Source organism: Microtus oregoni, unplaced genomic scaffold (assembly GCF_018167655.1).
Source record: "Microtus oregoni isolate MIOR12 unplaced genomic scaffold, Mior012 000003F_ref0000135, whole genome shotgun sequence".
NCBI classification, from domain to species: domain Eukaryota; kingdom Metazoa; phylum Chordata; class Mammalia; order Rodentia; family Cricetidae; genus Microtus; species Microtus oregoni.
Window position 1 is genome coordinate 44,896,664 of NW_024543062.1, and position 12,673 is coordinate 44,909,336.

Sequence of the window (12,673 nt, forward strand, 5' to 3'; positions counted from 1 at the left end):
CCAAATTTTTAAAATTTGTGACGATAACTAAGATCATTTACATTTGCTCATTGGGTAACATGTTTTACAACTATTTTAGAAAAAGGCAAAGTAAAATACCAAAGATGATAGTCTAATCTGGGTGGCAATGAATGAATCTGAAGCATGAACTGCAGTTTTATAATCTGGCTGAGGTTGCTTCTTTTCTACTCCTGGGTTGAAGGGGTTATTGCAGGCTGGAAGCTGGGCAAGCTTCCCAGGATCTCCTGTGGAGCTGTGATAATCTTCTCATTCATAGAGACTCAACGGGGCTTGCCAATGAGTGGGGGAAAACCAGAACCCATGATTTTTCCTCATCAAATGAAAACTTACAGGAATAGAGAGAGTTATAAAATTTTCCGTGACATTTACTGATTTCAAAGAAAAATCAAGTTCAACTCTCTTCCCTGGAGAAGGCATTCAGCTCATATTTTAAGTACTTCCCTAAGGAAAGTCCTTAATTGTCCCCCTGCTCTGGGATGCTACTCTGGGGGGTTCTTCTGGTCGCATTCATCTTTGGAACCAGCTTCTATGCTGTTATTGCTGTCTGATTGCCTACCTCTTTCCTAGCCAGTCTGCTCATTCTAGGAAGACAGTAATTGTATCTCCCATCCTGCATCTCTATGTTTAGTACAGGTCTGACCCAGAACTGGAGCTAATTAAATAGAAGTGAAATGAATGACTCCTGCAGACTTTTAAAGAACTCCATCTGGTGTGGAGTCATTCATCCCAGCTGCCAGAAGGCAGGGTTGAGGCACCTGCTATGGTTATAAGTCACCAATGGAAATGGATTTCCATATCTCAGGCATCTTACATTAAGCAAAACTTGGGAGACATTCTGTGTTGCAAAATCCAGATGGGAGCATCAAACTCCTGTAGGCATTAGAGGGGCTGTGACAGAATAAAGAGTAGGGTAGGATGAGACCAGCACACAGTTTAACAACTATAAAGCACGGGAAGGTGGTAGGAGAAGCTATAAGCAGAGCAAGCAAACTCTACGTCCATAGCCAGATGGACTGCAGGATTTGGAACTTCAGTCATATGGGCTTCACCCTACTCATTAGATCCAACCCAAATCACTCTGTAAAGGAAAACCGAAAACAAAGACTGCTCTGTTCATCTGTCTGCCCCAATGAGACTTCTTTCCATATGTAATTTTATTGGTCTATTTTGGTTGTGCTTTAGAAATGACAACGGGATGCAATGAACAAATGCAGACTGCCTATCTGTAAGTAAATGCCCCAGCTGTTGGCTCAAAGTTCAACTGCCTGCTGACTTTGAGGCAGAATGAAGCCACAGAGCCACAGAGCTGCTGGCCCTGGAGGAGAGTCTGCTATTAATCTTGAACCATGAAAGAAAAGGCTAAGGGATGGAAGACAATGCCTGATTTGGTGTGCTAAATGATCATGAGTAAGGAAGGCTTCAGATAATTTTCTGCAGACCACAGAACCAGATATATTTTTCCTGCTCTTATTGATGAAGACAGGTTACCTCCAATGACTGCTGAGTCACTTCGGACGGCATTTGTGAGTGGTTCACGCTCATCTGTCTTTCCAAAGGGATCTAGATGGAAGAAAAGACCAAAGCTTAAACTTTACTCTTCCCTCAACCACAGGGAGAACATAGTCAGTGGACAACTGTACAGTGTAACAAGATTCCTATAGTGAGATATGAACTGGCGTTTTGAAGGAAACTGAAATAAATATCATTTAAAATGATTAGCTGAGCCGGGCGGTGGTGGCGCACGCCTTTAATCCCAGCACTTGGGAGGCAGAGGCAGGCGGATCTCTGTGAGTTCGAGACCAGCCTGGTCTACAAGAGCTAGTTCCAGGACAGGCTTCAAAACCACAGAGAAACCCTGTCTCAAAAAAAACAAAAAAAAAATGATTAGCTGAGTTCAATCCCAGAGGCCACATTAAAAGCTGTATTTTGGGGATCCAGTCTGTAATCCCAGTGAGGGAGCAGCTGGTCCCATGTGCAGATCAGGTATAGATACAAGGAAACCTGTGCCTCTGAAACAAGGTGAAAGAGAATCCCAACTCCCCAAACCATGCCCTCTCACCTCCACATGCTTCATGACATGTATACACACACTAAATATAAAAGATGAATAAAATATACTGCTTACAACCCATATTTCATGCCATCATTAGCTTCTAATTAAGATTTGAGAGAGCCTTGGGCCAGTGAGGTTGGTGCCCGGCCTGTGCACCTTCTGTCATCAACTCAACCTCCTTCACTTTGCTGGAGAATTCCTAGGAATGACAGCTGTCTTTTAATTCAAACACTCATTCCCTTATGCCCCAGTGGACTCCTTAACTGTGTGAGGTCCTCAGTCAACTGACAAGGAAGACCAGAGCAGTGGAAGAATTAGCATCTCAGAGCAGCCCTCAGCAGAAGAGCAACTGTCCAGGCTATACTCTTAACCTCTGAGCCATTGCTGTCACCCAATTTATTTTTCTTGACTTTCAGTTGCTATGTAGTAGAAGGTGACCATGAACTTGCCATGTAATAGAGGATGGGAGATGAGGAGAAGAAAAAAAAAGAAAGATACGAAGAGATATGAAGACATGAAGTTAGGGAGGCAGGGAGAGACAAAGGAAGGGATGAAGGGAGGAAAAGAAGAGAGAAAGAGATAGCTAGGGACAGAAGAAGAGAATGAGGAAGAGAATAGGTGAAGGACCCTCACAGTCCTGGGCCTGGTAACATGGCTCTGTCGGGCTTTGCCCTTCCCCCTTCACTCTTGTTATGTACCACAGATTGTATCCCTAAAGCTACCCACCAAGGTCTAATACTTTATTTAGACATTTTCTAATGCCAGACTCATTCCTGAGAATGACTACCAAAGTTCAGAAATTGAAAGCCCCCTTTGTTTGAGCTAATAATATAGCCAGTAAAAATATACCACTGCATCATAACCCGTTCTAACACGGACCTCCCCATTTTCTCTCTTAAAAGTTACACCAACAAGATCATTTACTTCCGTTTTTCTGCCTGAGTCAGAAAGCCACCACTTTTTCTTCACCACTTAATGAAAGGGAAAGCAAGTGTTTAGATGTTGTTTGTGCCTAATCCAAGGTCTTGGAGAGAGGAAAGAGTCCCTAGATTTGCAGGTCTCTCTTCCACAGGGAAGGAGATAGAGAGAGGTAGAGATAAGGAGCTAGAAAAATGTAAGAAGGGAGTCTGCATTATAGGGAGTAAATATTAGATGGGACAATGGGAGGGAAGAACTATGATGAGGGGGATAGTGGTGGGACTGACAGAATGGTAGGGAGAAAGGTAGGAAGGCAGAGAGAAGCAGGAAGGTATGGATAGAGAGGGCTGAGGAGGGAGAGAGGAAAGGAGAGTGAATGAGAAATATTTAGCTATTCTACCTCCTATGTCCTTACAACCTCCAAACTCTGACATATTTCTATGTCAAGCTTCCTTCCTGGAATTCATCCTGGTTCTCCATGAATGCTCAAATTTTAACGCTGTACAGTTAAGATTTTTCCTTTTTCTGCTCAGATCCTACTGGTTCCAACATTATTTAGTACATGCACTGCTTTTAACGTTATAAATAACAGAGTTATTTATAACTATGTTAACCAAGATTTCTCCATTTCTAACATGTTTTGATGTTGATAGGTTAATATATATTAATTTACTTCATTAATTCTAATTCTCTAGTGTTTACTAATGCTACAGAGAAAACATCTCAGATTGGCTAAGATAATATTTTCAGTAGTATGTTTGGTAATCAGGTTCTGCAAAGTAACCCTTATCTCAGTGATGACTCATTTCAGGAGTGCCTTCTTTTCATAACTGATCAACATTAAATATTATATTTTAAAATCAATCTTAGCTTTAATTCTCCCTCCTTGAAAAAGAAATGCCTTAGCCTAAATGCAGAAATGCATCCATGCATGTGTTTCCATCCATCCTTAACCTGCCATCTACCATCTATCTACCTGCCATTTATATGTCCATTTCTTGATCTCTAACATTTGTCTGTCAATAATTTAATGCTATATGATATATATTTGCTTATCTACACTGTTTAAGGACTCCCATTTTTAAGTATAATTCTAGACATTGTGTGATGAGTAAGCAAAGGTGAGTTTTCACCCAGTACTAGGTCTCACCAGAAATATGTAACAATACTTAAGACATTTTCTCTGAGAATGGTCTTCTGCCATTTGAGAATGTCAAAGAACAATTTGAATCAGGACAGTGTTGCTCCTTTTTCTATATATAATATCAGTCTATAGCTGAATACTGATATATCAGAGTTTTTCAGAAAACTAATAATTTAACACCTTTCTCTGTAGACCTTGCTGGTCAGGGTGTAGATATGATTGTCAGGTGTGAAACACTTTTCTGGGAGTGATCCATTCTCCCTTCAAGAGGGTTCTTTATGACTCGGAATGTTCTAAAGGGAAGTTCCTTAAGGCTCAGAGAATAAACAACTCAGTAACTCCACTAACTGAGCAGATGTTTTAGTGCCCTCCTTCCCCAAGCTTATATAAGTAGAAAGGATGGATAAGAGATACTCTCATATAAGTCAAGCTTCCTTGAAGGTTCTCAGACCATCAGAGCTTCCTGAAAAGGACAGATATTAGCAAGACTGCCTGCAAGAGATACTCTCTGAGCTGTTGAGCTGCCCATAAATCTTGCAGTGAGCTTCAGAGTTTCAGTCACATAAGCCATCGCCTATGCCAGGGTAGGCTTTGAAGCTTTCTTGAGTCATTTCTATTGCAATGAGTGACCCATCATCCACAATCCTGAAAATGACCCCAGGGAAACTCACTGGTTCTTCATATTGGAATTTGGAGGTATCCTAACTCTTGTCTATCACCAGTTCTCTAAATTGAGTAAATATTTTTTTTTTTACATCTCCTCAGGAATATTGTCACACAGTGATAGGCTAATTAGTTCCTAGAGACAATAAATGTTTTACACACAAGCATGCCTTACACACACACAAATCAATCAGTCCACAGCCTACCCCCCCCACCACAACCACTCTGTTATCTAACTTATACTTCCCAAGCCAATGTGCCTTCTCCATCAAACACCATAGAGATAATTATGGGACTGCTAGCAGTAGTCTCCATAACACAGGTTTGGTCAAAGTTACTCAACAGATTCAGCCCTACGGGGCTCAGTCTTGCCAGCCCTGCCTCACTTCCTTCTAGTAGAGGACACAATCAAGTCCCTAATTCCTGTTTTCCCCCAATTCTTTGTGAGTGTGTGTGTGTGGGGGTGGGGGGCTGTTCGACACAGGGTTTCCCTGTGTAGCCTTGGAGCCTGTCCTGTAACTCACTCTGTATACCAGGCTGGCCGTGAATTCACAGAGATCCACCTACCTCTGCCTTCAGAATTCTGGGATTAAAGGCGTGTGCCACTACTGTCTGGCCCCCATTTTTTTTGTTGTTGTTGTTGCTGCTGACTAGTCCCTATACTTCTTTATGTAGATCAGATAAATAGATAGACACTCAGATAGATTGATCAATTGATAGATTATAGATGGATATGTGATAGAAAGATGATACATGTGTGTTAATAAGTGTACACACACACTTTCCTTTTTCTGAGGAATATCAGTAATGGATCTTCTTTCTTTTTTCCCTTTTTTCATTGATCTTATTGAGTTATACATTTTTCTCTGCTCCCCTCCCTGCCTCTCCCCTCCCTTTCTACCCTCTCACATGGTCCCGATGCTCCCAGTTTACTTAGGAGATATTGTCTTTTATTATTTCCCATGTAGATTAGATACATCTATATCTCTCTTTGGGTCCTCGTTGTTGTCTCGGTTTTCTGGGATTGTGATTTGTAGGCTAGTTTTCTTTGCTTTATGTTTAAAAACCACTTATGAGTAGGTACATATGATAATTGTCTTTCTGGGTCTGGGTTAACTCATTCAATATGATGTTCTCTAGATCCATCAATTTGCCTGCAAATTTCAAGAAGCCATTATTTTTTTCTGTTATGTAGTACTCCATTGTGTACATGCACTACATTTTCCTTATCCATTCTTTGGTTGAGTGACATTTAGGTTGTATCCAGCATCTGGCTATGACAAACAATGCTGCTATGAACATAGCGTGTGTCCTTGTGGTATGCTCGAGCATCCTTTCGGTATATACCAAAAACTGCCATTGCTGGGTCTTGAGCAAGGTTGTTTCCTAATTTTTCTGAGAAATTGCCATACTGGTATCCAAAGGGGCTGTACCAGCTGCTGGTGAATCTTCTTTCTAACATCCACCCTTTGCCTTTTGACCACAGCTCTCCTGAGAGTGATAAAAAAGCATTTTATTGCCAAGGCTTTGCCACCCCCAATGATTGAAGTGTTAGTGCTTTTCATAGGGTCATACTTTTCATGTGTCAATTTTCTATTGGTGATTTTTATGTCACTTTGGCATAATGTATATGTGAATGCTTTGCCTAATTTTAATAAGGTTTATTTATTCATTGGCTTTTGAATTAAATCAATTAATATGTCTTGAAAATTGAATACCAAGAGATATCGAATCCACAAGTCTTTGATCACAGCCAACGCATTTTACTAATCATTTCATTTTCTGTGGAGAACCAGTTCTAGCTGGATGCCATTTTACTCACTCATTTATTTTTGCTTTTGCTATATGCATTTTAGTCATATCAATACAATATCATTTTCAAGAGTAATATCAAAGATATTTTTCTATAGGTATTTCTGAAAGTTTGAATGTTTCAAACCTTATAAACCATTAATGAGTCCCATGTCAAGTATTTTTTATAGATTAAGACAAAGTTTCAATTATATGATTTTCTTTTAGTTAGCTAAACCCAAGGCACTTATGAAGCAAGTGCTTTTTCCCAGTACATGCCAAACATGAACTGACCACATATGCCCATGTTTAGTTCTTCGTTCTCTAATCTACTGTTTTTATCTTTATATATGTATCTACGGCAGTATTATATAATTGATTATTATGCTTTTCCAATATAATGCAAAATCGGGGAGTGATGCCTACAGATTTCTATAATCTATGATCATTTTAGTATTGTTCACAATAGTCAAAATGTGGAAGTAGCTTAAGTATCAATAGATGAGTATAAAAAGAATTTGTACATCAACACTCATAGCCATACATTCATAGATATATAAACACACATACACATACATTACATGCACACACAAATATACACTAGAATTTTGCTCAGTCACAATAGTTGATTTCTCCATTAAAAAAGAATGTGGATGGAAACAATATCAGATCAGTGAAAATCATCCATAATAAAGAAAAGGAATGTAAATTTCACTAATACTCAGAATCTAAAAAAAGAAAAACAAAATTGGTTGTAGAACATAATGATACTTGACAGTAGCTTGGGCATCATTGGTTAAAGAATACCAATTTTATCATGAATAAGCAAAATCATAAAATGTACAAATATGCTTTTATGATCAAGTGTTCTCATCAGACACATAAACACATACAGTGTAACTATGTAAAATGATGTATGTACAGAATATGCATTTGTATATTTATTTATATATGTATGCATTTGTTTATACGTGTGAATGATACACATGTATAGGCAGGTATGTTATCCAATGAGGGCCAATGCAGAGGCAAGAGATTTATTTCCGATGTTTTCTTCAGTTATTTTTTATTGGCACTTTCTGAGGCTACATCTTTGACTGACTCTGGAGGTAACTAATTCAGAGAGGTTGACTGGTCAGGAAGCCCCAAATATCTCTTGTTTTTGCTCCAGCACTGGGGTCCAAGGGCTCACTGCTATACTCAGCTTCTTATCTGGCTGCTGGGGATTTAACTTAGCGCTCATGATTGTACAGCAAGCATTTTAGCATTTGAGCCTTCTTCTTAGCGCCTTCCTGCTAATTTAATAAAGGAATCATCAGATAATACATACAAACTATCATATTTTACACTTTTTGTGTCTATAATTTTATTACTTCTTCCTTAAAAAGAACTAGAGAACAATACTATAGTTACTATTATCCAAGTCCCCATTATGATGCCTTCACAACCCTTAAATATTTAGTTCTCATATCACTTTCCACTAAAACAATAGTGATGCAATAATGCACATGCATATTATGAATATGTGTATTATATGTACTACAAGACGCTACACATTAATTAAAACTGCTCATTGCCTTAAACTAGAATTATGTTAAATATGTGTAGGTAATTTTAATTGTTAATTTGTTAACTATTAATTTTCAATAGGCTAAATGCACAATATCTATTTATTGCTAAATTTCATACTTAAAGTATATTACTAAATATATTACCAATTAGATTAATTAGTATTCTAATATTCACACCATTTTTTGTTTATTTCTATCCACTACTGTTTTTGTTAAAAGTCAATTTAATAGAATCTAGAATCACCTGAGAGACAGGCTGCTGGGTATGTTTGCGGGATTATATTGATTTCTTAACTGAGGTGAGAAGAGCTAACCACTGTGCTTGGCACCACTCCCTGGATGGGATCCTCAACTGTATAGATGGAGAATGATCAGAATACTAGCATGTTTATAACATGCTCTGCTTCCAGATTATATGTGTGACATGACCAGCTACTTAAAGCTCCTGTTGTCTTGATTCTTTGTTATGAAGAACTGGATGCTTGTACTGTGAAGCAGAATAAACCTTTTCTCCATTAGCTTGTTTCCATCAGAGTATATTGTAAATACAGATATGACCTGTGAGAAGCCAGTTACAATTTGTAACCACCTATAATCATGAAAGGTAATGAGCTGAGTGCTGTTGACCAGCTGTTTAACTCTATAAGACAGCAGAAGAGTGATGGAAACTCAAGAAAGCAACCTCTCGGAAGTACCTGATGAAGAATGCACAGTGGTCACTGCATTCATATCAGAGTCCACCATGAAGCCACAGTTGGATTCTGTCAAGGTCCCTTGGACAGTCACAGGTGCAATGTTGGCATGACGAAGGGCTGCCTTCAAAGGTGCTATGTGGTTGTATTGGACTGAAGAAAGGCATCCAACAAAACCCAACGTGTTTGCTCGAGCAACTTCCGGATCCAAGCCAAGTGTCTCTGCAATAAAGAGAACCACAGATCTTAGTTTTTCAAATAATCCGTGTTTTCCTTGACCATTAGCTAAAATGACTGAAAATTCTTTGTTACTCTCTAAATAGAGCTATGCATACCCCTCTTCCTCGTCTCAGCAGCACATTCACTGCAGGCACTAATTGAAATGACTGAAACTTTCTTATTATTCTCTGAATAAGGAAACTATACACACCTCTCTTCCTTGTTTCAACTGCATATTTACTGCAAGCATTAACTGAAATGGCTGAAACTTTCTTGCTATTCTCTGAATAAGGAAGCTATACATACCCCTCTTCCTCGTCTCAACTGCACATTTACTGCAGGCATTAGCACACGACTCAACTATCTCATAGAAAAGAGCTACGACTATCTCTGCTTTGATACAAAATTGTTTAAAGTTTCTAATTTTTAATTCATGTATGTTTTGAACTGTGAAAAAGGGTAATGCAGCTTTATTATACTCTAATAAAACACTAGATAGCTGAAAGAATTTGTATCTCAGTCCTCATCACTATTTATCTATGGATGCAGGTGATTAACGCAAGCAAATCATAATGCTTATTACAACATTTGATTCACAATTGTAACACAGGAAAATGATAAGAAGGGAACAAAGGGTTTAGAAATAAAAGTGTGTCTCCTAGAGGTGTATCATGCTTGTCTCAAGGAAGCTGAATAGACTGAGAAAAGGTACATCTCTACCTGCATCAGTTCCTTTCATCATACTGATTGGACACTAATTGGGGAGATGGCTTTTGCCTATGAACATATTCAAATTCCCAGGGCATTTTTAGTCTTTCTGAAAGATGAAGATGCAATCACTTGGGATTCACAGCAAGATCAAATGTCTCATTTTCTTCAAGACATCTCATTCCTTTTCTTAAAAGGGGTCATTTGAACAAATTGCTATGGTGCAATTACATAAAACTGCAAATCATAATGAACAGTATTTTTCTTAAGGTATAATACTTTCAACACAACTAGATGGCTCAACTGGTTATTTCATTATGATAAGCCTTTCAGTTTCAGGAAGAAGGGCAGGGATTTTCTTATCTACCAGCATACATTATAATTTTATTTTGATTCATAAATGGTCAAATGGTGTCTTCTTTGAACTCTAAGAATGCATTATGCTGACAGCATTAAGAAAATATGTCAGGAAAGTGTGGTAGAAAATGAGACGGTTAATAGTTCTTAGTAATTCTTGCTCTCCTATATCACCCCTAATTATTTTCTTTAAAATATTTATTATTCTTAGATATTTCTTTCTCTTTGTGTGTGTGTGTGTGTGTGTGTGTGTGTGTGCTTCTGCATTTGCACACACCATGTGTTTTTGTGTGAGTGCTTCTAGAGGACAAAATAGAGTATCAGATTCCCTAAAACAAGGATACCTTTGTGAGTGCTGGGAACCAAACTAGCTTCCTCTGGAAGAGCAGCAAGTGATCTTAACCATTGAGCCATCTCTTCGGCACCATTAATTTTTGTTCTCATCTTACTTTTTCACTTCAATGGGAAAAAATAGCTTGTCACTTGTCTTTTCTTACATACAAAACCAGGAATGACACTTTACTTCATGTGACTAGTATAACAAACTACTACAAATTTAAATAAATTGATTAAAACACAAATTCCTTATCTTTCAACTCTCTAAACTGGAGGCCTGACAGTGCTCACTGGGCTTAAAATCAAGGTATCTGTATGGCCAGATTTCTTCTGGATCTTTTGGGGAATATGACATTCCTCTCCCATGACCAGCTTCTATAGCCTTGATTCATACCTAGCTTCCTTTGACTTTCTTCATGATAAGCAATATTGTTGCATTTCTCTGAGTCTTTTTATCATACTCATTTTAAATTATGATTCTCTTCTTTACCACTTTTTTTCACTCTTAAATACCATTGTAGCTATAATGGTTTCATCCAAATAATCTAAAAGAGTCTGGATCGAGGAGATGGCTCAGCCATTAAAGTGGTTGTCGAGTTCGATATGTAGAACACACAGTAGTTAGTCATTTATTGGTAGTTAGTGGAGGGTGGAGTTATTCACTGAGCGGTAGTGCATGAAGGGCAGAATTATATCTCAGGAATAATAGAGAAGCAAAAGACTAGAGAAGGGAAGTATAACCTGGAATGTCATTTTAGTATTGAAGGATTTCAAAGTAGTAGAAAGTGAAGTTTCACTGAACTATGCCTTCAGGGTCTAAGTCAGGTGTGCCTCTTCTCACGCTGTGAGCTCACTGGAAGGAAGCTTTTACTGATCCAAAGAGAATATCACCGTACAGGTTGTCACAAATCAAAGTTTTTGCAACAAAAATAGACATATAGAGAAATTGTGTGAAATGCTAGGAAGTGACATTCTTTCTTTAAGGAAAGGTTGTGTGGAACAAAACCTTATCTCTAGAAGTGTTTATTCTAGACACATTAAGACTGTAAATAATGAGAGGTTTCAGAAAAGGAATAAAAGAAACTTCTATATAAAGTCAGAGGTTTTTTAATAGGTTTCAATTGGTTCAAAATACTGTACAATGTTCCCAAGTTCCATCTGAAAATACCACAATAGGAAAAGGGAACCAAGGATGTGTGTTTCACATGTCTGTACACACATACCAAAAATAGGAAACTAAAATTTTATAAAATATAATAAAAAAAACACACTCAGTTTGATGGATGAGGGAACTATTTATTTGATTTTTACAAAAATAGAATGGTTTTCAAAAACCATAAAGGACAATTTAAAATATTTTTACATGTCACTGTATTATAAACTTGTAATAGCAATTAATAATTTTCTTCCTACAAATAAGTGAAGGAAGGAATAAGAAGGGAAATAAGGATGGAAATCTTCAATATTTATTACTCATTGAGTAGCCATAACAACACAACATTTATTTACTTTTAAAAGATATTATTTTCATTTTTAATTCTGTATATATGTGTTTGTACATGCTCACAGATGCACTGTATATAGAAGCCAGAAGAGGGCATCAGTTCTCAAAGAGTTTAGTGAAATAATTTTACATAAAATACATAAAAGAGATCACAAAACTAAGAGAAACTCAATACTTTGGTCAAATATTACACACTTTACTGAATTCTGTATTAAATATATTATACATTTTATAAACTCTTTATTTCAGTGCTTAGGTTACCATTGAACTAGATAAAGAAATAGGTAGGTGAGGTGTCCCAAGCCAGATAAGCAAAACCAAAGGCAAGTTTCACTGACAAGAATGCAGTGCTACGCACTGTTCCCGAGATTTCTTAATATATGTGAATTCTAGTCAAAATAGAAAACCATGAAGTTTCTTTTCATAAAACATGTTATCACTTTGTAGAAACATGAGAATTTATGAAGAATAAAAACTAATTTCTAACTGCCTTACTAGGAACAGCTTGAGGTTGTCTCTCTAAACACACTTGAAGATACTAACAAATATCAGTGTCTCATTCCCTTCAGATTTCTCCCCTGCCCCGAAGTGCTAACAGGGAAGTGGCATGGAACACTGACATAGTGCAGGCAGACCTGTGTGGACGTGAGCTGATGAAATTTGCTACAATACAGAAGACCTCCGTCTTTATTTCTA

The 12,673-nt window shown here is 37.7% G+C and overlaps 1 protein-coding gene across 3 annotated transcripts in view; it reads right to left on the reverse strand.

The window, feature by feature from the left end:
- Positions 1-12,673, reverse strand: part of Cntnap5 (contactin associated protein family member 5) — a 956,023-nt gene that overhangs the window by 8,233 nt on the left and 935,117 nt on the right. For all 3 annotated transcript variants that reach the window (XR_005974031.1, XM_041648130.1, XM_041648128.1), the window contains 2 exons: positions 8,857-9,075; positions 1,510-1,581 (listed from right to left, as the gene is read on the reverse strand). Coding sequence is in view for 2 of the 3 variants with exons in the window: in XM_041648130.1 (XP_041504064.1) it covers positions 1,510-1,581; positions 8,857-9,075 (291 nt within the window). In the remaining variant the exon portion in view is untranslated. The remainder of the gene's footprint in view (positions 1-1,509; positions 1,582-8,856; positions 9,076-12,673) is intronic.